Source organism: Abramis brama (assembly GCF_963993115.1).
Source record: "Abramis brama genome assembly, chromosome: 20".
In the NCBI taxonomy this organism is placed as follows: domain Eukaryota; kingdom Metazoa; phylum Chordata; class Actinopteri; order Cypriniformes; family Leuciscidae; genus Abramis; species Abramis brama.
The window spans coordinates 19,175,584-19,199,725 of NC_139982.1; the positions used below are offsets into that span (position 1 = coordinate 19,175,584).

A 24,142-nucleotide genomic window follows, 5' to 3' on the forward strand; every position below is an offset into this window, starting at 1 on the left:
CCAAATACTAGATGTACCGCATGGCGGTACAAAATATGACCGCCGCTCAGGCCTGCACTGGCTTTCCACAAAAAGAAATGATGTGGAGCAATTTGGCTGTATTGCGTGTTTATGTATATACCTAAAAAAAGTAGTAATATGTGCATGTCTGTCTGTGTGTGTGTGTGTGTTTGTGTATGTGTGTGTCTGTGTGTGTGTGTGTGTCTGTGCGTGTATGTATGCGTGCGTACATGTGTGTGCGCGTGTGTGTTTGTGTGTGTGTCTGTGCATGTGGATTTGTATGTGTGTGTGTATGGGTGTGTGTCTGTGCGTGTGGATGTCAGTGTGTGTGCATGCTTGCGTTTGTTTGTATTCCTGCATGTGTGTGTGTGACAGTTAGGGTTGCCAACTTCAGAAAAGGAAAATGCGGGACAATCGTGGTTATTTATAGGAAAATGAGGGACACTCAAAATATTTGTACTGTATCACACAGTGTACGTCATTTCAGTGTCTGCAGTTAAGTTTGTGTTTAAAAGGTTATCAGACATAAACACATTTGTATTGCTTAACCTATTTATGTATTTAATTCAAAAAATAATTTTAATGTTATACATGAAAAAAGTCACATTACAAACAAACCATAGTTCAAAATAACAGCATTTATCTAAAATAGAAAGCTTTTTTAACATTATACACTAGGCTTACAGTTCAAAAGTTTGGGGTTAGTAAGATTATTTTTTGGGGAAAAAAATAAAGAAAGTAATTGCCTACTTTTATTCAGCAAGGATGCATTACATTAATCAAAAGTGACAGTTAAGATAATGTTACAAAAGCTTTCTATGTACTTTCTAAAAGCTTTAAAACATTAATAATAATCAGAAATGTTTTTTGAGCATATTATTCCCTCAGGTAGATTACATGTTTTCTTGCGTGGCTGGATGTTAGACTCATGAACAATAATCACGTTGTTTGCATTCGCCAAAATTGATTAGCCGAAATCAAAACGTGGACAGTGAAAGGAAATTACCGTTAGCGCGAGACGAGTCCGGCTTGAAGCAGAAGCGACCAGACGGCAGAGGATGTTCGCAAATCAAACAATGATTTGTCTCAAAACAGTGATTAAAAAAAGCTGTGATTGGATGATGACAGGTGTCGGTGATCATTCTCAAGTGTCGTGGTCAGCACTGCTGCTGTTGCTGTTGTATCAGTCAGTGGTTTATCAGCTTGTCAAAAAACGGGACACGGGAGGTCACGCAAGGGACAAATAAATTAGGCCCAAAATGCGGGACGTCCCGCCTAATTCGGGACAGTTGGCAACCTTAGTGACAGTATCATCCTAAACCAGCAACCCTTCACTCAACACCACCATCTACAGGCCGATGAGTGTACGGTCACTAAATGTGCACATAAATGAATTTATTTTATACCCCCCCATGGATGAAATTCTACGAAACTTAGCATACCCCCAGAGGATGTCAAGTTAATCATACACATGAAATATGGTGCAGTTCTGAACATCTCAACTGAAGATAGGGGCGATTAAAGCAGAATAATATTGCATTTTCATTTTTTATGGGAGGGGCGCAAATCACAAATGAGTGATTATGGGCTAGGTTGATGTGGGCCCTTAAGAGCAACATACCATAAAAATGTATTCATCCTCGGTGCCACGGTTCAGGTAGTTATTTAGGAAAAACTGAATTTTTTGGGTTTGGGGGGGCCCAGCGCGGGGGGGGAGTGGCCCCCGGGGACCAAACGAAATTTTTCCGTAAAAGTCTAGTGGGGCTACATGCCCACCAAATTTCATGTTCCCCGGTGTTTCGGTGTCCCTGGTATCGTTGACGAAAAATTCAGTAGATGACAAAAAAAAAAAAAAAAAAAAACTTTGACAATCCCTATATGACCGCTTTCGCTAGCTACGCTAGCGGCGGTCATAATTAGTTGATTTATTTGTCTATCAGCTTTTTCATTTGTTTACTCTGAAATATTACTCTCATACCCCTTTTCCACCAAAAAAGAACTGGTTCGGAACTGGTGCTGGTTCAAAGTTGGTTCAACTTGCGAACCTTCTCAGAACCTGTTTGTTTTTCCACTGACTAGAGAGCCCAGCGAACGACGTCATCACTGTGTACGTTGCCATAGGCTACAAAGGGGGTCGTAAACCGGACGCGCAGCGCCGCGTCTAGTAACGTTACATCTCTCACCTGAAAATCCGATAACATCAGCAATTTTCTGATTTCTGTAAATGAATATTAAACTAAATGTATATTGCAGCACAGGGTAAAGTCAGTATACATTAACTACGATATGAGACACATACATGCAAATTTAATATAAAACTATGTAACGTCGGTTATGTTGCGCGGCAGGATTTTGAACACGGTCCTGAGCCGTTGCTGGGCGCCGCGGACAGACGCCGAACGGCGCCGCCGGTGTGTGTACACTTCTAGAGAATAATGTGTTTGAATTTAAAAGACGCGGCGCTGAGCTGAGCTGCGCGTCCGGTGTGCGACCCCCTTTAGCTTCCCTAGAAACGCTTGCGCCAAATTCAAACATAACAATTACAATGGCGGACTACACCGTCTTTCTGCAAATGTTTCTCCTTGCTTTGCGATCCTATATTGGGGTCAGAAGAAGACGTTTAGAACACATTTGTGCTGCTCGGACGGAGGTTACGTTCGAGAAGAAGTTCGACAATAACCCCGCCCCCAGCATGACGTGGTTAAAGAACGGTTCTAGTCCAGCAAAGAGTTGGTGCCGCTCTGGAACCAATTTTCCTGGCCGAGAACCGGTTCTTTGGCTGTCGAAACACAAAGAACTGGTTCGCGAGTAAGCACCGGCTCCGAACCGGCACCAGCACTGCCTTGGTGGAAAAGGGGTATCAGTCTCCTGTTTCTAGTTATTTGTGAGACCATCAAAATATATATCAATTCAAAAATCAAAAACCTTTCCTTTTCTTGTTTTTCTTTTACATCTAATACAGATCTCATTGGTGATTGTAGTGATGTGAAGTGGAGAGCCTTGAGTCTGTTGAGCTCAGATTAAGAGCTGGAAATTCAAGGCTTCAGAGAGGGCTTGATATGTTAGAAAAGAGTGCAGATCAGGAGATTGAAGGGTTGACTCTGTCACTTTAAAGAGTGACAGAGGGTCGAGATCGCGAAGAGGAAGAAGACCTTGTCAAGGGTCAAAAGCATAATTGCAAGCTCCTTATCTGGGTAACGGTTCTCACACTTGCCAGCATAGTGCCAGAGGATGCCGGAAGCTCCCTTCTAACTCACGTTTTGTGTGACTCAGTGCAGAATGGTACAAGAATGGGGGCTGAAAAAGGAAAGCGAGGAGGAGTGGAGAGATTGAGGAAGCGGATGCTGTTGAATGAGAGGAGGTGAATGCGAGCAATCGCCTATAGAGGACATCTGTATGCAGATAAATGTGCTTCAGTCACCCACCTACGTACCCTTGAGAGACAGTATGCCAATATATCACTTCAAACGAGGGACATTCTCTGGTGCTGAGATGCTGCAAAGTAATAAGCAGAGATTTGAATGAAAATGAGTAGTGTGCCTAGCTACAATAATTGCACAAGTCCCACTGGATTACCTATACAAAAAAGCCCTTAGTCAGGGTTTTTAATTTGATGGCAATGAAAACAAGACAGTTGGGGTAGAGGTCAGGTTTGTCTTATGCTTGGTCACATCTGATTTTCACAACACTTGATTTGTTGCCCACTGGAAAATTCAGCAGAACTATTGACATCCAGGTACACAACAGTCCAACATGTCGAACAGACTGTACCTTATTTCTCATTGCATCTTTTTCGCTAATGTCAAATTGCACCTTCACAATCAAAACTCAAGGAAAAAGGCCACAGCCAGAATCAATGAGTTTTCTTTCTCTGCCCACTAGTGTGAAAGGTACCAGAATAACAAAAAAGGAAACATATGCCAAGCTTTCTGATGGGTTGTATCTGGGGACTTTAGTCTACATGACTTGATTGTATTAGTGCAACTGACAAGCTCAGAACCTTAAGAACACCTTGTTTGCTTCCCTCAACAAGTTATGACACATTCTCAAAGCATTCGGAGGGTTCGGAAATAAGAAGGAACAGCTGAAAACATGGTGTGGGTGTGTAAACGTACACTCACACACAGCATGCAGCTCTTTATCAGCGGTGAGCAGAGAGGAGCTTTAGGGCAACGGCAGTCGTGACAGACCTGTAGGACAGCGAGATGCTCCGTGGTACCTCTCCCCTACTGCTACCCACAGCTCCTTCATTTTCCCGTGGGAAAGGATGAGATCTTAGCGAGATCCAAACTTGACATGAGGAATCAGTGTTTTCGCAATAAAAAGGGACAAACATTTCACAAGACTACATCTTGCCTAAAAAAAGTAACCTTCGGTTTCAGATAGACAAAATTGGTTTGACTTAATGGTAGACGTATTGACAGCATTTGGATTTCCGGAGGAGTTTTCAAACAAGCTTCAGTGCCAGTCTGTCAACACATCATCTCCTGTCCACATCCATGTGTCAGACCACTGACAGTACTGTCAGACTGTTTGTCAGGATAATTTCATATGATGTGTCAAATTGTGAACTATGATAGGTATTACATATACCTGTTTAATACCTACTCGTGGTGCTGCTTGTGAAAGGATTTTGTGTGGGATCAGACTCACTTGAGTCTGGTTCTTATTGCTGGTCTGGAGTGCTATTCTGTTTCATGTAGTGTCTCCATCAACTGCAACCTAATTGTGCCACTACTTAGATATCCTCTCATCTTTGAAAGAATAGCCATAGGGAGATGTTTTCCTTGTTTCTTTTATTTTCCATCTTCAATATCATTCAGCCCGCCACTTGTCTCGTCTGAATGTCTGATCTTTGTCTTTGTTCCCTGTTCTCTCTTTTTCTATGAAAATGTCTTGAACTTTCTTTTTGCAAGTCACTCCCACCTATTCTTCTGAGTTCTGTCCTACATGATTTTTGTGAAATCAGATTTGACACCGTTTACTTTTCTTGGTCTTATTGTGCTCGTCTGAACATGCTATTTCAAAAACTACTTTTTTGAAACTACTAAAAACTACTTTTTCTTTGTGGCTAAGGCACATTGGCTATTGGTTAATATGAACTAATGTAGTTAATTTAGCCTTACTGAAATCTCGGTAATCGTTAACAGTATTTTAAAGCTTGTTAGTTTTAATGTACAAATAATGTACAGTTAGTAAGGTGTTAGCATTGAGATGCTCTCAAGGGTGAACTTCTCCACTTCCTGGCCAGAAAGTCTTTTCAAATGTGGCTCCTGGTGGCATTTCAGGAGGGGGGAGTAGTTCTCCACAATTGACTGTAAACTCTGTAGAAGCTCTGTTTTTATGGTCCAATCAAAAAAATGTTTCTCCCAACATTTCTTTTTTCTTGTTGAACATCGTTTCGCTTTGAAATATGTCACATTACAAAAGTTAAATGGGGTTGAGAATGCAGTTTTATGTAGGCTTTAATCACGGACAGGCCCCAAATGAAGACCTCCTTTATACAATGACAGGAAATGGCTGAATAAACAGAGAATTTCCTTCCTGACCTAAGGTCTCTTATGAAAAAGGGTGATGACTTTCACTTGGAGAACAAATGTGCAGATCTATCAGAAAGTTGGGTTGTTGCCCTCAAATATTGAGGTGTCAACACTACAGACCTGTATGTGAGGCACACTTTGGTTTGAGTGGGTATTTGGTGCCATTTTGCAATGTGTTTCCACTAATGGGCTTGAACAAAGGCTCGTGGCGGAGACAGGAACAGCCATCAGGGTTGTTAGCTCTGCATGTTGTTCTGTGATAAATGTCTGCAGTGTTTCTTCTCCATTAGCTCCCAATGGTGCCGGTGGGAATCACTGTCATATAGGCTACACATACACACGTTCTCTTCACACTCTTTGTTGCTCTCTTTGTTTCTCTCTCTCTCTCTTCCTTTTTGCCTGTTGATCTGTATAGTTGTTGGGGTGGATGTTTGTTTAGAACATCACATGTGGCCATGAGTGTCTTTCTCTAGCAAGGTCAGATTTAACCCTCTTGTGAGTCTTTAGTAATCGATCAGATGGCAGGGTTGCAAGTTTAGATCCTAGGCTGTGTTCATAATATCATACTACACTGTATGTTGCTTTTACTATTTTTTAAGTATACAGTATGTATATTGCACATAGTATGCATTTTTATACTGTATGGCAGTGTGCAGTGTACAACAGAGCTGGATGTGCTGGATACTGTAATATCAGCTGCATTAGATTGTTGAAAATTGTTGAATTGTTTTTATGAATGCAAAATTGACTAAATAATAAATAAGTATACATATATCCAAGATGGAGGCCATTCACTGAATTAAACTTGCATATTAGGTCATATGAGGTCAAGTGACAACAGTGTAGCACAGCGTTTGAAGTATTTGTCGTTTTATAACACACATTTATACATACTTAAAATGCTGTGCATATTGTGGAGTATGTTTTAAATTATATGCTAGTTTACTATTTTGAACATAGTCTGAACACAGTAATGGAGGTTATCTCTTAGCTCTAATATTACCCCTTTAATTTGATGATTGAATGTAAGTTACAGTGAAGAGATGCATTATAGCATGTTTGTTGAAGGAGAGGTGAATGTGTGTTTGATTAGTAGGAGGGGTGCATGTTTTGTCAAGGTTTGGGAGGAGAGTGCCGGGTGACACCTGTTCCCTTACGGCCTTGTGGACTTATTTGCTTCAGCCTCATTGGAATGAAGGAAAAGTTACAAAATTTAATCAGTGATCACTGTAAATCATGCTAGTTTATATGATCAAGTCATCAATTTAGTTCCTTGAGGGTGCTGAAAGAACGATTCAACCAAAAATGCAAATGTTGGCATCATTTGCTCATCCATATGTCGATCCATGATGGATGACTTTCTTTCTACTGTGGAGGAGAAGTTTTGAAGACTGTTCACACTGCTCTTTATGCTACAATGAAAGTGAACTGTGAAACTGGGGCAAAAGTTCAACTTTCATGATTCCTGTCTTGTGTTCCCCTTGTCTTGTGTGGACTTATGTTATTTCCTGTTCTGTGCCATGTTTTGTAGTCCTTTGTAGTTTTTCTTGTTGATTAGTTCATTATTGTTTCCACTCCCAGGTGTGTCTTGTTCGCCAATCTCCCCTTGAGTGTGTGTATATATATACACTGAAAAAAATGATTCGTTGAATTTAATAAAAAAATGTATGGTAATTGATTTTAGCTACATTTAAACAAATGCATTAAGTTGAACTTAATCAATTTTAAATGTAGCTAAAATCAATTGTGTGCAACCACTTACCATAACTTTTTTTTTATTAAATTCAACGAATATATATATCCAAGTGTTTCTCATGTTCTTTGTCTGGTGTTGTCCTTCTATGGATGTTATGTGTGCGCTTGTTGTCAGTTATGTTTGCCTTCCTTGCCCATGTCTGCATTTATCAGTTTTGCCTGGATTTACTTTTAATATGTTTGTTTGAATAAATGTTTGCTGCATCTGGATCCCACTCTCGTTCCTCTGAAACAGCCACAGTTACATCAACAGTGAATAATTGCTTAAATTAATGTTGTTAAACCAAAATAAATTATTTTAGTTTTAAGTGTTTTAGTGTTTCATTGTAGGCTGTCAGTGTTGGCAAGAAGTTTAATATGGATACAGCATTTATTTACTTCAGTTACATGAACCACTTTTATGGTGCTTTACTTTACTTTATTATCACTTTTTGAGTTTGAAATGCTTTAGTCAGTGTATATTTTAGTTGTATGAGAAAAGAGCAGTATAAACATTGGTCAGAGTTTCTGCTTTTGTGTTCCGTGTAAGAAAGGAAGTCATACAGATTTTGAAACAAAACGAGGCTGAATAAATTATTTACAGAATTGTTAGAACTTCTAGATTCATTCTGTGCCCGCATAACAATTTTATGATTAATTCACCCTCTTAATAGCTTCTAATTCTGTTAAATTGTATCTGTTGTAGCATTTTGACTTCTTACCTTGAAATACTTGAGACATATTTTTAGTTCAAAAGTTGATTTGCATTTCTTTTACTCCTCAGTGAGTGGTGGCAGCTAGTGGTCATTTAATGATTGGGGTCTTACCCTTTGTCTCTGATTGATATATATATATATATAAGTTAGACATAAGACATAAGAAAGTGGCTTGCTGTAGCTGGATTGCTGCACAGCCAGGCTGGTCCTTGGAAGCCGACTCTTGCCACGCAGTAGAAGATGTTGCCATGACGATGTGAAGGGGTTGTCATGCTCAGGGAGTGGCAAAAGAAAAACGCCTTCAATGTAAGAATGTGAGAAAGAAGAACAAAATAAAAATTAATTAAGAATGAGAAAATGGAGAGATTTTTCTGGTCGTGAGTATTCTGAACTGTCGCTTTGCAAGCACTCTGTTCAGTTGCCTTAGATCTAGTATGGGTCTGAGACCCCCGTCTTTTTTCGGCACCAAGAAGTATCTGCTGTATAGCCCTCCTTCGCTCTGAGCTTGAGATAACGGCTCTATGGCCCCTTTGCTCAACAGTTTCAAAATTTCGGCTCAAAGTAGGTGTGCTGCTTCTGTTTTTACCGTGGTCTCGACGCGTGTCGCATAGCGACGAGGGCGTCGGCAAAACTGTAGCGAATAGCCTCTTTCTATAATGCCTAGCACCCACTTCGAAACCCCGGGTAGCCTTGCCCATGCATCTGCACGAGTGGCTAGGGGTTGAATACGAAGCGCACTCTGGTCGCTCAACGACAGAGGGGCTTCGGTGTGCTGTAACGCAAGCGTCTCGCTTATGACATTCGAGGCAGAGGGCACGCTGATAACAGCGGGCAGATTGCCCGCGCTCGACTCCTCTGCGGTGGTTAACCGAGAGGGGGAGGGCTGGGCGAGTCCCGTAGGACTTGTCATGTCTATGCGTGGATGTGGGCGCGGGATAGCAGGCACATTTACCACATCGAGAGCATTGTCCGCCTGAGCAGAACGAATGCACATTGGTTTCGTTTTTACAGAAACCTCGAGACATGCAGAACGTAGTGATTGTGGGCACTGGGCAGTGGGCACATCTGCTACATTCAATGCGCAATCGGACTGGGTCGATTTTATGTGCGCGAGCCCTGTGTGACAGGCTGTGCTTGTGTGTAGGAATGAGCACTGGGCACAGTGGGCATTTTGTCTACACTCATAACACCATCGGCCGTGGCCGGGACACCAGAAAATACACTCTTTGTGGGATTTATCTGGGTAGCCGTGAAAACGGCATTTGTGTGCAGGCAAGCGGGCAATGGAACCGGCTTGTTGACTGCGAAATACACTGGAACAGTCACATTTCTTGGAACTGAACGAGCGATGAGTTTTGGTGGAAGTCCGGCCGCGGCGGGACTAGGGCTGTGACGGTGGCAGTTTTTTACCACCGCGGTGGTAATGGACCCAAATACCGGCGGTGTTGCGGTGTTTGGGGGGTTGTTTTGAAATAAATAAATAAAAACAAAGAAACAACACAATAAAGCCTCTAAAGCATTGCAATAAATATCAGTAAATACTGGTAACTTACATAATATAATAAATCTATTCTATTTAAGAAAAATCTTAATCTATTTAAGAAAAAAAAAAACTTTTGTTTAATATTTCCACACAAAGACGCGTGATACAGCCTACCGCTCTGCGCTTTGGATGTGGGACACGAGCAGGAAAGAGACCATCAATCTCTTTTCTGATATCTTCATGTTTTCTACTTGTAAAAGGTATGAAGAGCGAATTTTATCTTCCACATGGGCAAGACATTTAAGCTATGTTTGCGCGCTGCCAGAGAAAGCCAAACTAAAATCACCCGCGCGTGTGAAACGCGCTTTACAAATGAACTTGACGCGCCAATACCAATATGTCTAATAACAAGCACAAACTGTGTTAAAAAGAATTTGACGTACATGTAAAAAATGTAGGCTATATCTGTCCTACAGCGTTTTTTCTACTTTACCACAGTAAAGAATACGAAAATAATCGACCTAAAAGCGAACAAAGGAAGAAACGTTTATAATCCCCTTTGGAAATGGGTGAGACGCGAGTGAAGGTATGGGAAAAGAAAAAAGAGATTCCATGCAGGGATGAGTCACGATTTTTGAATATTCGATTATGTTCTAATGTCTGTTGTGCGATCATTCTCTAAAATAAAATCTCAATGTTCTGGTGCTGATGCGGTTGACGCGTTCATGTGGGTGACGCTGCCAATAACGCACACAACAGCTGTCACAAACCGGCAAAAGTAATGATTATGAACGTGTCAAATATAGCAAGGAGACATTTGAATTGTTTATTAATAAAGTGGTTTTTTTTGTGTCAGTGTTGGGCTGCAAAGATGAAGTTGACGATGCTCACTCGTCATCTTCGCAGTGAACGCGCCTATAGAGAGAATTGCACACTATACGGAATACATAAACATATGCTAGTCGGTTTATTTTCGTTTTTAATTGTTTTGTTTAAAAGTAGACAATTCAACTTTCTTAAGGAATAACTAATGGAATATTTTTAAATTCGCTGATTATCGGGTGAAGATCGCAAACCAGAATTCAAAGCCGACAAAGTTTAAATTTATGGACTCACGCACAACTCTCTCATTCGTCATGAATTCAAACTTTTCCATGGCTGCGCCTGCAATATAACATTTAATTGCTAACCTATTATTTATTTTGTAAACAAAGCTTTGTGTGTCATAATATTAATGTAAAACAGCATTCACATACAAACTTTTTTTTTTTGCAAACCACCGCCGGTACTCCTCAGCCACCGCGGTGGCGCTTTACAACCGCGGTGGTGCGGTTGTCAAGTTTACCGGCACAGCCCTAGGCGGGACCTGAACACCGTCGTTTCCCTAGGCGTGCTAGGACGACTTCGGGGCCTTGGGCTTTACCGCAATCCTGGGCCGCGGCCCACGCGGGGCGGGGCGGCGGCCAGTTGAGCGAGAGCGCGGTCTCACACTTCGGGCCTGTCGGCGCTGCGAAGTGGCGGCGGTAGGCGGAGGCTGAGGCTGTGAGCTCTGAGCAGACGGTTTCGCACGGCCTGCTGCAGAACTGGAGCGCTTCGGCAGGAAGTGCTTCATAGCCTATGACGCTTTCTGAACCTTGGCGAATCTTTCCGCAAAATCTTTGACGGAAGTTCCGAAGAGGCCAGCAGTAGAAAGCGGAGCGTCGAGGAACGCGGTGCGCTCAGACTCGGACATCTCAGAGAGCGTTAGCCACAGGTGTCTCTCAGTCACAGTGAGAGAGGCCATGCTCCGTCCTATGGCCTGTGCAGCAGACTTAGTAGCGCGGAGAGCGAGGTCCGTAGCACTTCTCAAGTCTGGCACGCAAATTGCATCTGGTCCTATCTCGTCCAGCTTTCGGAGGAGATCGGCCTGGAAAATTTGCAGTGTGGCCATAGTATGCAGTGCTGACGCAGCCTGCCCAGCGGCGGAGAAAGCGTGACTGAGCAGGGTTGACGTCATGCGGCAAGCTTTCAAAGGTAGTGCCGGCTTAGCGCGCCGTCCAGCGGAGGGCGGGCAAAGGTGAGCTGCTATCGCTTCTTCGACCGGCGGCAGCGACTGGTACCCTCTGTTTTTAGCATCGTCAACAGCGGAGAATGCTAGCGAAACAGAAGAGCGCATTCTAGCTGAGAAGGGGGCGTTCCAAGACTTAGCGACTTCTTCGTGTAACTCAGGAAGAAAGGGCGCTGGTCTGGACGCAGGCGAAGCGCGCTCCCCAGGAAGAAAGAATCAATCCAGCCGGTTGTGAGCAGGCTGTTCAAGCGTAGACCACTCGAGGCCAAGGCTCGCCGCGGCCTGTGCGAGTACACGCATCAGCTCTGACTCGATGCTAGCTCTTTTGCCTGACGATGCACGAGCAGAGGGCGCGAGATCCACAGAGCTCGCCCAATCCTCACTGCCCGATGCCAGGAGAGAGCAGGAATCATCTTCCCCCGACGCGGCTTTCTCATCAGCGTCGTCGACGGAAGCGGCGGCGGACGGCGGCCGCTGTCCGTGACGGAAGCCGGTGAAGCTGGCGGGCGAACCGGCGAGCTTTGATGGGCGGGGGAAGGTTCCGGGACCCGCTGAGCACGGCGCTTTTTACGGCGCGGCACCACAGCGGGCGGAGGTGCAGTCTCAGCGAAAAATGCCAGGCGAGTCCTCAGAGTCGCCATAGGCAGTAGCTCGCAATGAGGGCAGCCGCCGTCAGCGAGCGTGAGAGCTGCATGATCCTCACCCAGGCAGGAAACGCAGATCACATGGCGGTCCCCGTCGCTGAGTGTGGCTCTGCACGAGCCGCAGGAAGGCATCTTTAAAAAGACGCAATCTCTTTTAGACAGTGTATGTCGCGGCGGCGAACACGCACACAGCAGAGAGTAAAGGATATAGGCGCCGGATAGCGCAGCAGGAAGGCGATTGAAGGCGGCGCGGCCAGCGACTTCAGTGGCGACTCGTCCCGCTGCAAGGCTTTCTCAGACGGCGCGGCTTCTCTCCGGATCCAGCGATGCGTGTGCTTCGCTGAAGAGATGAAAAATCAGATATCAGCTGCCTGCGAGCTGGATTTATAGGCCTAAGCCACGCCCGTTTCGGTGGGACGTGACGCAGTGGGCGCGAAGCACCCTCATTGGGTCTGACGTCACGCTAGGCCTCGCTCGATAGGCTGCTGCAGTTGCCGCAGAACAGCCAATAGGCACACGAGCCGTCTTGCCTATGTCTGTATGCTGCCGCAACGCGTTTTACAATAATACAAAATTAAGGATAATTTTTTGGCTTCAATATCTCGCGGAAAAGGGATTTTCCCCTAGCGTAAGATACTTACGCAGTACGAGAGACCTCTCGTAAGAGAACTTTCATTTCTGTCCTTGTCATTTGAATGACTTCTCCGTCAATCAGGTAGTTCTAATGCTTTTCTAAGGCTTTCTAGACTTGCTTTTGAAAAAATTGGTTACAAACTCTCTCCCTGCCTGTCTACACTTGTATTTTGAGTGCGATTCATTGGCTACTAAAGAGAGTAAATGCAATAAACACAGTTAAAAATGAATTATTAGAATGAATAGCATTCAAATTGAGGTCACATTGGCAACATTTCAGTGAAATGCAAAAAAGTTCCATTGTCAATAGCGACAAATTGTGTATGTATGAAGAACAGCTCACACACATTCAAACCAAGCAGCTTTCTGGTTTATTACATGTTTATTACATATTGCTTGGTTGATTTACATGAATAACTAGAACATAGGTGAAATCTGTGTGGTGAACTTTTTCACCTTCATGAAAATCTCCTGTTTGTGCGGATTCCTATCGGAATGACCTGATAAATTTCACCAAGCAGCGGTAAATGTGACCTAGGGCCCTATTTTACCGATCTAAGCGCATGGTCTAAAGCGCAGGGCGCAAGTGCACTTAGGGCGTGTCTGAATCCACTTTTGCTAGTTTAACGATGGGAAAAATGGTCGGCGCGTGGTCTAAAAGGATTGTTCCTATTCTCTTAATGAGTATTGGGTGTGTTTTGGGCATAACATGAAATAAACCAACCAGAGTCTCATCTCTCATTCCCTTTAAAAGCCAATTGCACTCGCGCCATGGCGGATTGCTATTTGCGGGATTTGCAAGTGGAAAGACTGAACGCGTCTCCAGAGCGCAAACGGAACTGCTCGTGCGCAAGGTTAAAACGCACAAGCAGACCATCTACGGGACAAGTCAGATTCCACCATATCTTTATGTACACAATATTAATCTTAATATTATCTTAAGATTAATACATTTTAATCATTTTATTTTTTATATTTGGCATGTTTGTGTGCTATCTCCGTGTGTAATAAGCAGATTGTATGCGCGTTGTGGACCCGCCTATAGGTGCACAACGTGCTCTTTAAATAACAAAAAAAATACTGCGCCATTGACTTTAGACCAGGTTTCAGTTGGTTCAAAATAGCAAAGCGGCAACAATGCGCCTAAACACACCTCGTTTTCAGACCAGCACGCCCATGGGTGCAAATGCATTTGCTATTTAAACAACGTGGCACAGGACATGAAAATGATAACTGCGTCAGGCTGAAACTAGCAAAATAGTTTTGTGATAGGGCCTCTAAACTTTATTGTGAATTCTTTTGGCCACAATAATCATGTAGTTAAAAATCTTTGCCCATTGTATATATCACTATGCACAGATAGCGGTTATGTTTGTGCAACTAAATCCCAGTTTCATTTTCCCTACCGGTGACCCTTGGAAAATCACCTTCACAGCAAACAATATCAGCTCTGACAGCAACCAGACTCAAGTCCACCACCAATAACCTTGTGAGAAAATACTGTCATGTCTTTTTCACACAGTCAGCATCTTGCAGTCACTAGAAGTCATTCATTTTCAGTGAGTTGGTGATTTTGAGTGACATGAGCGAACGCTGGCGACCATCGCATGTCCAGTGAATTTAGTATTACAAGTTTCAAGATCTCACGCATGTCAGAAATTGTCTGAATTTATCTGAGTTTGGTTCATAAAATGATCTGATGATTATCTGATTCACTGTCAGTCTTATACCGGGTTCAGACTACACAATATTTGGTAACACTTTAGTTTAGGGTCCAATTCTCACTATTAACTAGTTGGTTATTAGCATGCATATTAGAATATTGGCTGTTTATTAGTACTTACAAAGCACATATTAATGCCTTATTCTGCATGACCATATGCTACATTCCTTAATCCTACCCAATACCTAAACTTAACTACCTTACTAACTATTAATAAGCAGTAATTATGAGTTTGAGGCAAATGTTTTTGTTAATAGTTGTAGTTGATAACTATAGTGTTACCCAATATTTTTGTTTGTTACGAAAGTCTCACTTTTATGAATTTCTGAAAAACTCCCTGAAGAGCAATTTTTTTCAGGGATGGGTAGAGTGTCTCACTTTGGTCACACTTTTTTCTCGCTGTCTCACTTTTTTTCTGATATGAGTTTGTGCAGCAGTAGTAGCTACACGTTGGCTGCCTCTGACATATCATACTTTCCTACTAGGCCTATATAATAAAAACTGAATGTGACTAAATAAGAATGTCCGAATTCGCAGTAGTAGGCAAAAAGTAACTAGATGACCTACTACTTCTGACGAGATTCTGAAATGCGCATATTGGCCACATTTCTATCCCATGAGGAGAGGATTTGTGAATGGTAGGTCACATGATAATGACAGCATAGCGAATGTAGTGCGTCCAGATTACATTCATACTATATAGAACATACTTTTTTAGCGATCCTGAAGTAATTACTTATTCAAAATAATACCTACTCTAGAGAGTATGCAATTTCGGATACAGCCATTGCGTTGTTGTCTTCTTTTTTTCCTTTTAGGTGGCATGCAGTGTTAATACTGCCACCTACTGTTGTGACAACCAGATACTTGGTTACTGGCAATGGATTATTTAAAGAAGTAATGTATGTGTAGTATTAAAATAATATCAATCTTTAATTTTTAAATATTGTTATCAATGATCCTCAAACAGTCTTATACTTTATCACTTTTTTCTTTGCCTCTCACTGCATGCCGGTGTGAGGGATATTAGAGCGAGGCTGTCGACACCCTTGCACATTGCCTTACAAACAAGAGAGACTGAATGACTGTCTCACAAAGAGACGAGGCCGAATCAATCACAACAGAAAGTGAATAAGTTATTGAAAGCGAGACAACAGCGAATGCTACATGGAGGAGATGCAAGCACTGTGCTGTTGCTGTGCTGATGTCAAACAAGTGCATTTATTAGACCGTCTCTGGTCAAAGTACTAATAGCACCACAACCACAAACATATTCTCAACATGGTAAACAACACCATCTATGTGTTTGAATCAGCATGGGATATGTTTGTATTTAGAAACTGATGTCTGCTAGAATGCTAATTCAAAGACTTCACGAGGCATAACTTTAGATGCCATCAAAATCAATGATATCCTGTAGGTTGCTGTAACTCGGTGGGAATATTAGAATTTACAGTGGCTTTAAAACCTTTGACAGTCGTAGCACATTTCATCTGTTACATTTGCCTGAGGGCTCACCATCTATCCAACAGGAAGGGAAATAAACAGAGCAGTTTGCTACAAAACTCCACTGCTTTTCAGGATCATGGTCAGGGTCAACGATCGCTTTGTTCGATTACGTTGTATCTTCAATTTGTTAAAAATGGTAATATAATAACGCTTTAGATCTGAAATGAGTATTTTTGTCCTAAGAATTATCTGTGTCCTTCAAGAGTGAGTTGTGGCATAGCTTTGTGCTTGAAATTATTTACATGCTTTATTTGCAAACAAATCTGACTTCTTCATTGTTTACACTTCGTACAATGTATCAGCTAAGGGTGTGAGGATACACTTAGCTCACAAGACGATACACAATGTTGGGTTCACAAGATGAGACATTATTTTAACACTATTTTTAAGAAATCTTCAATGATGAAATATATGACTAGAAAATTAGACTTTTATTCGACTGAAAATCACAAAATGCAAAACAATGCAGGTGCATTTTGAAATGTTTTAACTAGAGCTGCACAATTCTGGATGAATTGAGAATCAAATAATGTAATTTACAAGAGGTTCTGACAAAATGTTGATTGCTGCAGTCTATTTAAAATGTTTAATTTATCTGAATTAATTAAAAAACTGAATTAATGATTCAATGACTCCTTAATAAATACTTTAGTTGTTTTATTACTGGATGAATCAGCATTTTTGAACGAATATATTGAATGAATGATTTAATGACATACATTTTTTTTTTTTAACAGTCACTTGTCACCACTTGGTGGTGTAATGATGTAATTAATACAATCGTTATTTGAAGCGCCATGTTAAATTCAATTTAAAAGGAGACTATTTTGATCGCTTCCGTAGACATCAGTGGTTTTTATGCGAACTATAAACTTATTTGTGGTTGAAAAGATCTGTAAAGCTGTTTCATACCTACACATGATTTGACTTTCTCTGGGTCAGCATCAGTGGCAGCGCAGATCTGAATGTTCCAGTGTGATTTTGTCAAAGGTTTAATGTACATAGGTGAATCATTGTCATTTTGGAATGAGATTGTGTGGGTGTGTGGGAGATCACTATCTTTTAACCATTAACCGTCACGTTTTATTCAAGATTTAATCACGAGATCTCATGGCACGCCTACTATCAGCATTTTCTACCTAAAATATGTAGGTTAAAATCCTGTTATAAAGCAAAAAGTACATAATCTATTGTTCAAAAGTTTGGGGTCAGTAAGATGTTTAATGGTTTTGAAAAAATGTCTTATGCTCACCAAAACTGCATTTATTTTATCAAACTTGACACGACACTTAAAAAAACATTCTAAAATGGCGTTTTGCATTTCTATTTATCAATGTTGAAAACAGTTTTGATACTTGGTAATTTGATTCTTTGATGAATAGAACAGAACGTTCAAAAGAACAGCATTTATTTGAAATGGAAATATTTTATAACATAAATGTTGTTTAATCCTTGCTGAATAAAGTATTAATTTCTTAAAAAAAAAAAAAAAAAATTTGAACAGATTGTTTGAACTGCATTTTGGGGTGGGGTATGAACTGCCATCTCATGTGTTTTGTTACTTGACGGCTGCTTCTATTTAGGAATTTCCAACCATAGGTCTGTGCCAAAGCCGGTTTTTGAAATGGCCATCCTGGATGTTAATTTATGAGTCATAACTATGATTATGACTGTTAATAGTCCTGATTTCTGAAGCTACCTAGTCTTATGCGCCCTGTGGGTAAACTTGATTGGATATAATCCCCTCCAAACAACATCAAAGAGTATGACTAATGTTTTTTTGTTTCGGTTTTTTTTTTTTTTCAAGCAAAAAGCTTTTTTTTTTTTTGAATAAAGATGTTTTCCCTCTAAAACATTACCGATGTATTTGTTCCACAGTTCCTGCTGATTTTACATCAGCTTTGGAAACACATTAAGGGATGGGAAAATAATTGTGTTTTTCCCCTCATTATTCATAACCAAAACATCAATAATGGCGAAAAACATTTATGAATACAGACAAGTAAAAAATTAGGATATTTGTATTTATGGAAAGCCATTTCCATGTGCTTTACTAGTTAAATGCAATTGCAAATAACAATTTAGCAGAAAATGGCTTTTTATATTGCCACACGCTCAACGGCACTGCATCGCATTCTTAGCGTTACCAGAAGAGGTGCTATAGAAAGCATTATTAAAAACTATATATGTCTTATTCACTGAAGAAATGAGAAGTAATGCCACTGATTTTCCACTGATCACATCTTCAGTAAACTTGTTTTTTCTCTTTTCTTTTCTCAGCTAAACAAGCAGCAGTTACAGGTGGTAAAGGAACGTTTCCAGGCCTTCCTGAAAGGAGAGACACAGATTGTCGCCGATGAGGCTTTCTGCAACGCCGTGCGCAGTTACTACGAGGCAAGAATCAAATTCATTTCCGTATCAAATATACTACTTTCAACGTGTGCGGCCATTAGTATGTGACTGAAGTGTCTGTAGTTGAAGTGACATTTTTCATGTTGTCATTTTGAGTTTGTAGAATTATTGTCTTATTATTGTGTTGTGTGTCTGCATTGGTGAGCACTTGCTTTATTTACACTGGCTTCAAACTAAAGCGGAGTCTGAAACCAGATATTGTCTGAGAGTAGGCACTTTGTTCAATGAGGAACGAATTTATGACCGTTTAAAAAATTGTTCTATAGAGTATTAATGTGTGTCATATGAAAGAAAACGTACTACATCCACCATGTTGTTGTAGTCATGTGACTTATAGCCTCAGTTGGGTCACTACATTGCCATTCTTTTTGTAATATTATGTCTACTAGGAGTCCTTCTCTTTGGTGGTTGGTTGAAAGATAAATGATGTCTGAAGGAAATTTCAAAGGAGCAATTTTTTTTTTTTAGAGCTGTTGGACTGACCTACAATAATCCCAGATCCAAGAAGTGTTTCTTTTTTTTGCACCTGCAGAAGAAGCCTGGGACTTTGTGCTTTGATCAGCTGATAAATTTTTGAAAATTGATTGGCTGAATTATTTGTTGACTGCTGCACGAGTGGGCTTTTTTAAAGGTGTGGTATAATGCCCTTTTCACAAGATGTAAAATAAGTTGTTGATGTCCCCAGAGTGTGTATGTGAAGTTTTAGCTCAAAATACCCCACAGATATTTTTATATAGCATGTTAAAATTGTCAATTTTTGAGGGTGAGCAAAAACGCACCGTTTTGTGTCTGTCCCTTTAAATGCAAATGAGCTGCTGCTCCAGGCACAGAGGGCGGAGCTTCAACAGCTTGCACTCACACAGACATGCACTGAACATTTCAAAAACTCTTAGCCTTTTATGTTCAAACCAGATTCAGACAATGATGGAGAGACTAGAGAAGAAGTGACAACATGTAGAATGCAACAGGACATTTTTGAATGGTTAGTTGATGAATTTATGTAGCTTATGTGTAGTTATCTTCTAGTCAATGATTAGCATATTCTGTCTTGATAATCTATAAATCGTGTTCTGGGGGTGGGGTTTATGTAAATTTTAGGGTTGGTGATGTCACTAACCCAAGAGGAATGTCGTGTAGTCCCTACCAGCCGTTTGTTGTAGTCCTTAAAAAGCGATTTCTTTAAAAGCAAATATCTCCCTTTGCTTTGAACTTTGAGCGTTGTAACTTTGCAGATGTTTATGCTCAAACAGCAACATTACACACTAACTAAAGTTAGAAAAGTGAAATCATAATCAACCACCCCTTTAAATTGCTTTACCTACCTTGGTGCCATTCCTTTTTCTTTCACACACTCACTTTTTTTATCTCTATTCAAGTCTTTCATGTTCGTTTAATGGTACGAGCAGGCATGTAACGTTTCCAGCGAATAACAAACAGGCAAAAATAAGACCGCATCAATGTACGGTCTCAGACAAGCTGTTTGAATCAGTGTTTTTACCTTTTTACGTCTTTCATTGTCAATCACCCTCTTTCTTGCTTTCATCCCTTTCTCTCTTAATTTCATTTTCTTTTAGAACAGGATATGCCTCTCACGTCCTAACAGGATCATCATGTCATATCAGTTGACTCTCCGCTCTATTAATTGCACTGGATGGGAAGCAGCTCTTTGAAGTTTGGTCTGATAGTCTCTCAAGCACATGTGGAGGACTCTGGGTTGGCTGATCAAAGTTCCAAATTGTCATTCACTGGCCATCATGCAGAAATCAAAGCATCTTTTCAGCTTCTGTGGTTTTTTTGTGGCTTACGCCACAGTGTTTCACCAGAGACTTGTGGGCACTGGGAGTCTTGATTTGTGTTGTCATTCATTATTTAGAAGATGAAGAGTAGAAAGAAATGTCTGATGGGGGTTGCACCGTGTAGTCAATTATTGGTTAGTTTATCACTAGTTTTGTTGCATCCTAGTTTTGTCACTCATCACTTGTAGTGCAGACAAGTAAAAAAGGGTATTCATGCAACCTGTATGGAGTGCAACAGTGACTGCCCACTTCTTCAGCGGACTTGGTTCTGGAAGATTTTAAAAAGTCTTCATTGAAGAGGGTATAAACTTTGATTTGAAGCAAAAAACTATTTAAAAAATCGAAATAAAAGACAAAGTTTCAAGACTGTGTACTTACTAGGGGTGTAAATCGGACAGTTAATCACGATACGATATCGATTCTCTCAGCCAGCGATACGATATTTGCCGATACCTAAAAAAATTCTACGATACGATTACGATACGATTCGATTCAGGGCTATATCGATCGATTAATCAATATTTAGATATTATGTGCCAAGTGTACACAACCAGTTACGTTTATTAACTCACACTAATACATGCAAAAATATATAACATGAAAGTTTAATTAAACTCTTTGAAAATTGCACACCCTCTCCCAATTGGGACATTTACAAGTTGTTTGTTACAAGTTTAAAAAAAAAAACATGATATATGAAAATGAACAAGAATGGAGTTATCTGTTTTTGCAAATGAACTCTATAACAGATGAGTTCATTTGCAAAAACAGATAACTCCGTTCTTGTTCATTTTCATATATCATGTTTTGTTTTTATATTGTGCATTTAAATATCAATCAAACTGCAGCTGTGTCAAACTGCAAAAAAAAATACAGGTAACTTATAAAATTAAAGTTCATTGAAAGTATTTTATTTATTTATATATTTATATTTATATTTTATTTATATATTTATTTATTTATATATATATATATATTTTCTTTTTTGTGTGGCAAAAGCAGATAACTCCACATTTCATGTTTCAGAGTTAAACAAAGCCAAGTAATTGCTATGATACATAATAAAACACTTGGTTAATCTTTGTAACGTTAATCTTCTCAGCTGACATAGACGCCTGTCAAACTTTGTTGTTGTGATTAACGTACACGCAATACAGAGAGCTTTTCCCTCACCACTAACGTGCTGTTTTAGCAAGATTCCGTGAAAAAGTTTCAGCTTTTATTTTCCTTTTACGCCCTGAAGAAGATATCACGGGTTCATCAAGTTCGCTGAAATCCATCCTCGATCACTTTTAGTCAGCTTTGACGAAACTCCTCTCAGCTAGCGCGTCTTTTCAAAGTGACAATCAAGCAGCCTTGTCACCTGACTTGAATACTGCGCACTGATTCGCTAAAACAGACTTTTCGGGGCTTGTTGTTTCTGCTGTAAAACATGAACTCGCGATGCCTTGACAGTGGAAAATACCGGCTTTTGTGATAAAGGGTTCAGTAAATCTTGTCAGGCGTCTATTTCAGCGGAGAAAAGTTACGTGAGGATGTGGAGTGTGTCAAAATAAAGGTACCGTATATCGATATTTTATGTGTGGTATCGATGCATCGTATCGTTAGACGTTTGATCGATGCATCGATCCATATCAATGTATTGTTTCACCCCTAGTACTTACCAGCTTTTGTGAAGGAAAGAACTGCAATCCCATGAAGCATTGCTTTAAATAAAAAAGGATGGATATATATATATATATATATATATATATATATATATATATATATATATATATATATTTAAAAAAAAAAGGTTGATTGTTGTATTAAGAAACAATGTTAAGAAACACGAGAATGACGTAAACAGAAGATTTTATGGACTCCTGTACGTCATTGGTCAAGGCCACGTATGACTGAATCAACACGAAATTCTTGTATCATACGTGAGCGCATGACCATTTTTCTCCATGTTTAACCATATCCGGCGGTCAGGAATTATGGAACAGAACATCTATGGTGATGGCAAACACTTATACGATTAGTTGATTTGAATTTAAATAGGTTGGTTACATTTGTGTATATAACACAGATGGAACTTTGTATTGACCAATCAGCATGTAGGATCAGAAGTAGGCCTAATCTTTTTTTTAATGATTTTTAATTATTGCAGATAAAATTCCTGTGACCTTAATCGAACATTTGATCATGCAATGATTACATTATGTTAAAATATTTGCCCATTTTAATAATTATCTAATGATGTTTAATATTAAGAGCAAGTTATTTTTGTGAATTTGGTCATTTTAGATTCTGACGAAACTGTTATTGCATCTTATTTCATTATTTCTTCCTACTTCTCCCCATTTCCGTTTTGTGTTTAATGTTTTAATAGTCATTACTTCAGTGTGAGTGGACTGGCCTCAAATTAAAGCATTTAGTTATTCTTTAACTCAACTCTTTACTGAAGCAACAGAATGCTGCACTCAGAATCAGTCAATTAGTATAAGCCAAGCCAAGCAGGACTGAGATCAACTCTGAAGATCTCATAAATCACAAACACACATTCTTTATGGCGACTAGCCAGGTTACCAAGTAACCTGTTGTATCTTAGAGCTTTCTCGCAAATAATCAGATTTAAATATGAAGTGATTCCCCTAATGTTAATTATTGTGTGGAAAATAGATCCCCACTTTGGTTTTTTGGTGCAAAGTGAGAATTTGTGGATCATACAGGGTCACATACTTATTGAGGCAATCAGTAAAGTAAAATCCTCAAAAGAGGTTCTACACTCTCTCTTTTTTTTTTAAAGAGTGCCATTTCTGACAAAAAATAGCTCTCATGTTCACGGTGTAGACATAACTCTCATTAGCGTGTCAGTCAAGCAGGAGCTGCCTGCCACTGCTTTCATTGATTGACGGAATGTGCTGTGAATTAAAGATGTAGGATTAGTCTCTGCAGATCTCTTCCTTTCCGCTGAGATATTTTTAGTGGGTTTATAGGACGTGGGAGCATCCCACTGATGCTGAAAGTGCCAAAACCAAGATGAACTACAGGTGTGAGATAGTTCAGTGCCTTTGGTTTGGCCTTTGGATTGCCCAGAGCTCAGTGGTTGTAAAAGATGTTAACAGCTTTTCAAGTCACCATGAAATAAAAATTGACATCTGATTTTTTTTTTATGGAATGTTGCAGTATTTGTTATAAATATATATTTTTTTAAATTCATGTGCCCTCATAATATTTAATCAAAATAACTTCCCCCCTCCCTCTTGCAGCGGCATCTCTTCTCTCTGATGACGCGTTTACTGGCACGAGGGCGGGACAACCTGTCAATCACATGAGATCGACCAATAGCAAACCACAACCGTCTAATCAATTCCTCTTGGACAAAATCAATTCCTGCCCTTCTTGTTTGAGAAGCCATTTCACTCAGATATATGTCACAATAGGAAAAAAAATATATAGAAACGTAAACAGTAAAAACTAAAAATGATTTAATTAAATTAACTTTTTTTGTTGTGTTTTACTTTGAATCTTTTTACATTTATTATATATATTTCAAAAATGTATTCATTTTATTTACCTATTTTTCACTGTTTTCTAATGGAATTCAGGCCTTAGTCTGAGAACACAGGGGGAATTCTGCTGTTTTCATCCTTTTTTGAATCCTCCAGCCACCTAACATATTTCCTCTAGCCTGTTTATTATTTCCCACAAGCTTCAGGCTACGTCTACATTAATCCGGATACATTTACATTTATAAACGCTCTCCGTCCACACTAACGTTTTCAGGCGCTTTTGGACGTTTCAGTGTGGATGAGAAACTTTTGAAAAACGCCTGAAAACGCTAAATTCACCTTACTGCGCATGCTTAAAACCCCACAAAAGATCACTGATATGATTCAGATGGAAAAATAAATAATGAA

The 24,142-nt window shown here is 40.1% G+C and overlaps 1 protein-coding gene across 13 annotated transcripts in view; it reads left to right on the forward strand.

The window, feature by feature from the left end:
• The window catches only part of cadps2 (Ca++-dependent secretion activator 2), a 137,440-nt gene that overhangs the window by 23,743 nt on the left and 89,555 nt on the right, over nt 1–24,142 (forward strand). For all 13 annotated transcript variants that reach the window (XR_014603694.1, XR_014603695.1, XM_084094532.1 and 10 more), the window contains exon 2: nt 18,310–18,423. Coding sequence is in view for 11 of the 13 variants with exons in the window: in XM_084094532.1 (XP_083950658.1) it covers nt 18,310–18,423 (114 nt within the window). In the remaining 2 variants the exon portion in view is untranslated. The remainder of the gene's footprint in view (nt 1–18,309; nt 18,424–24,142) is intronic.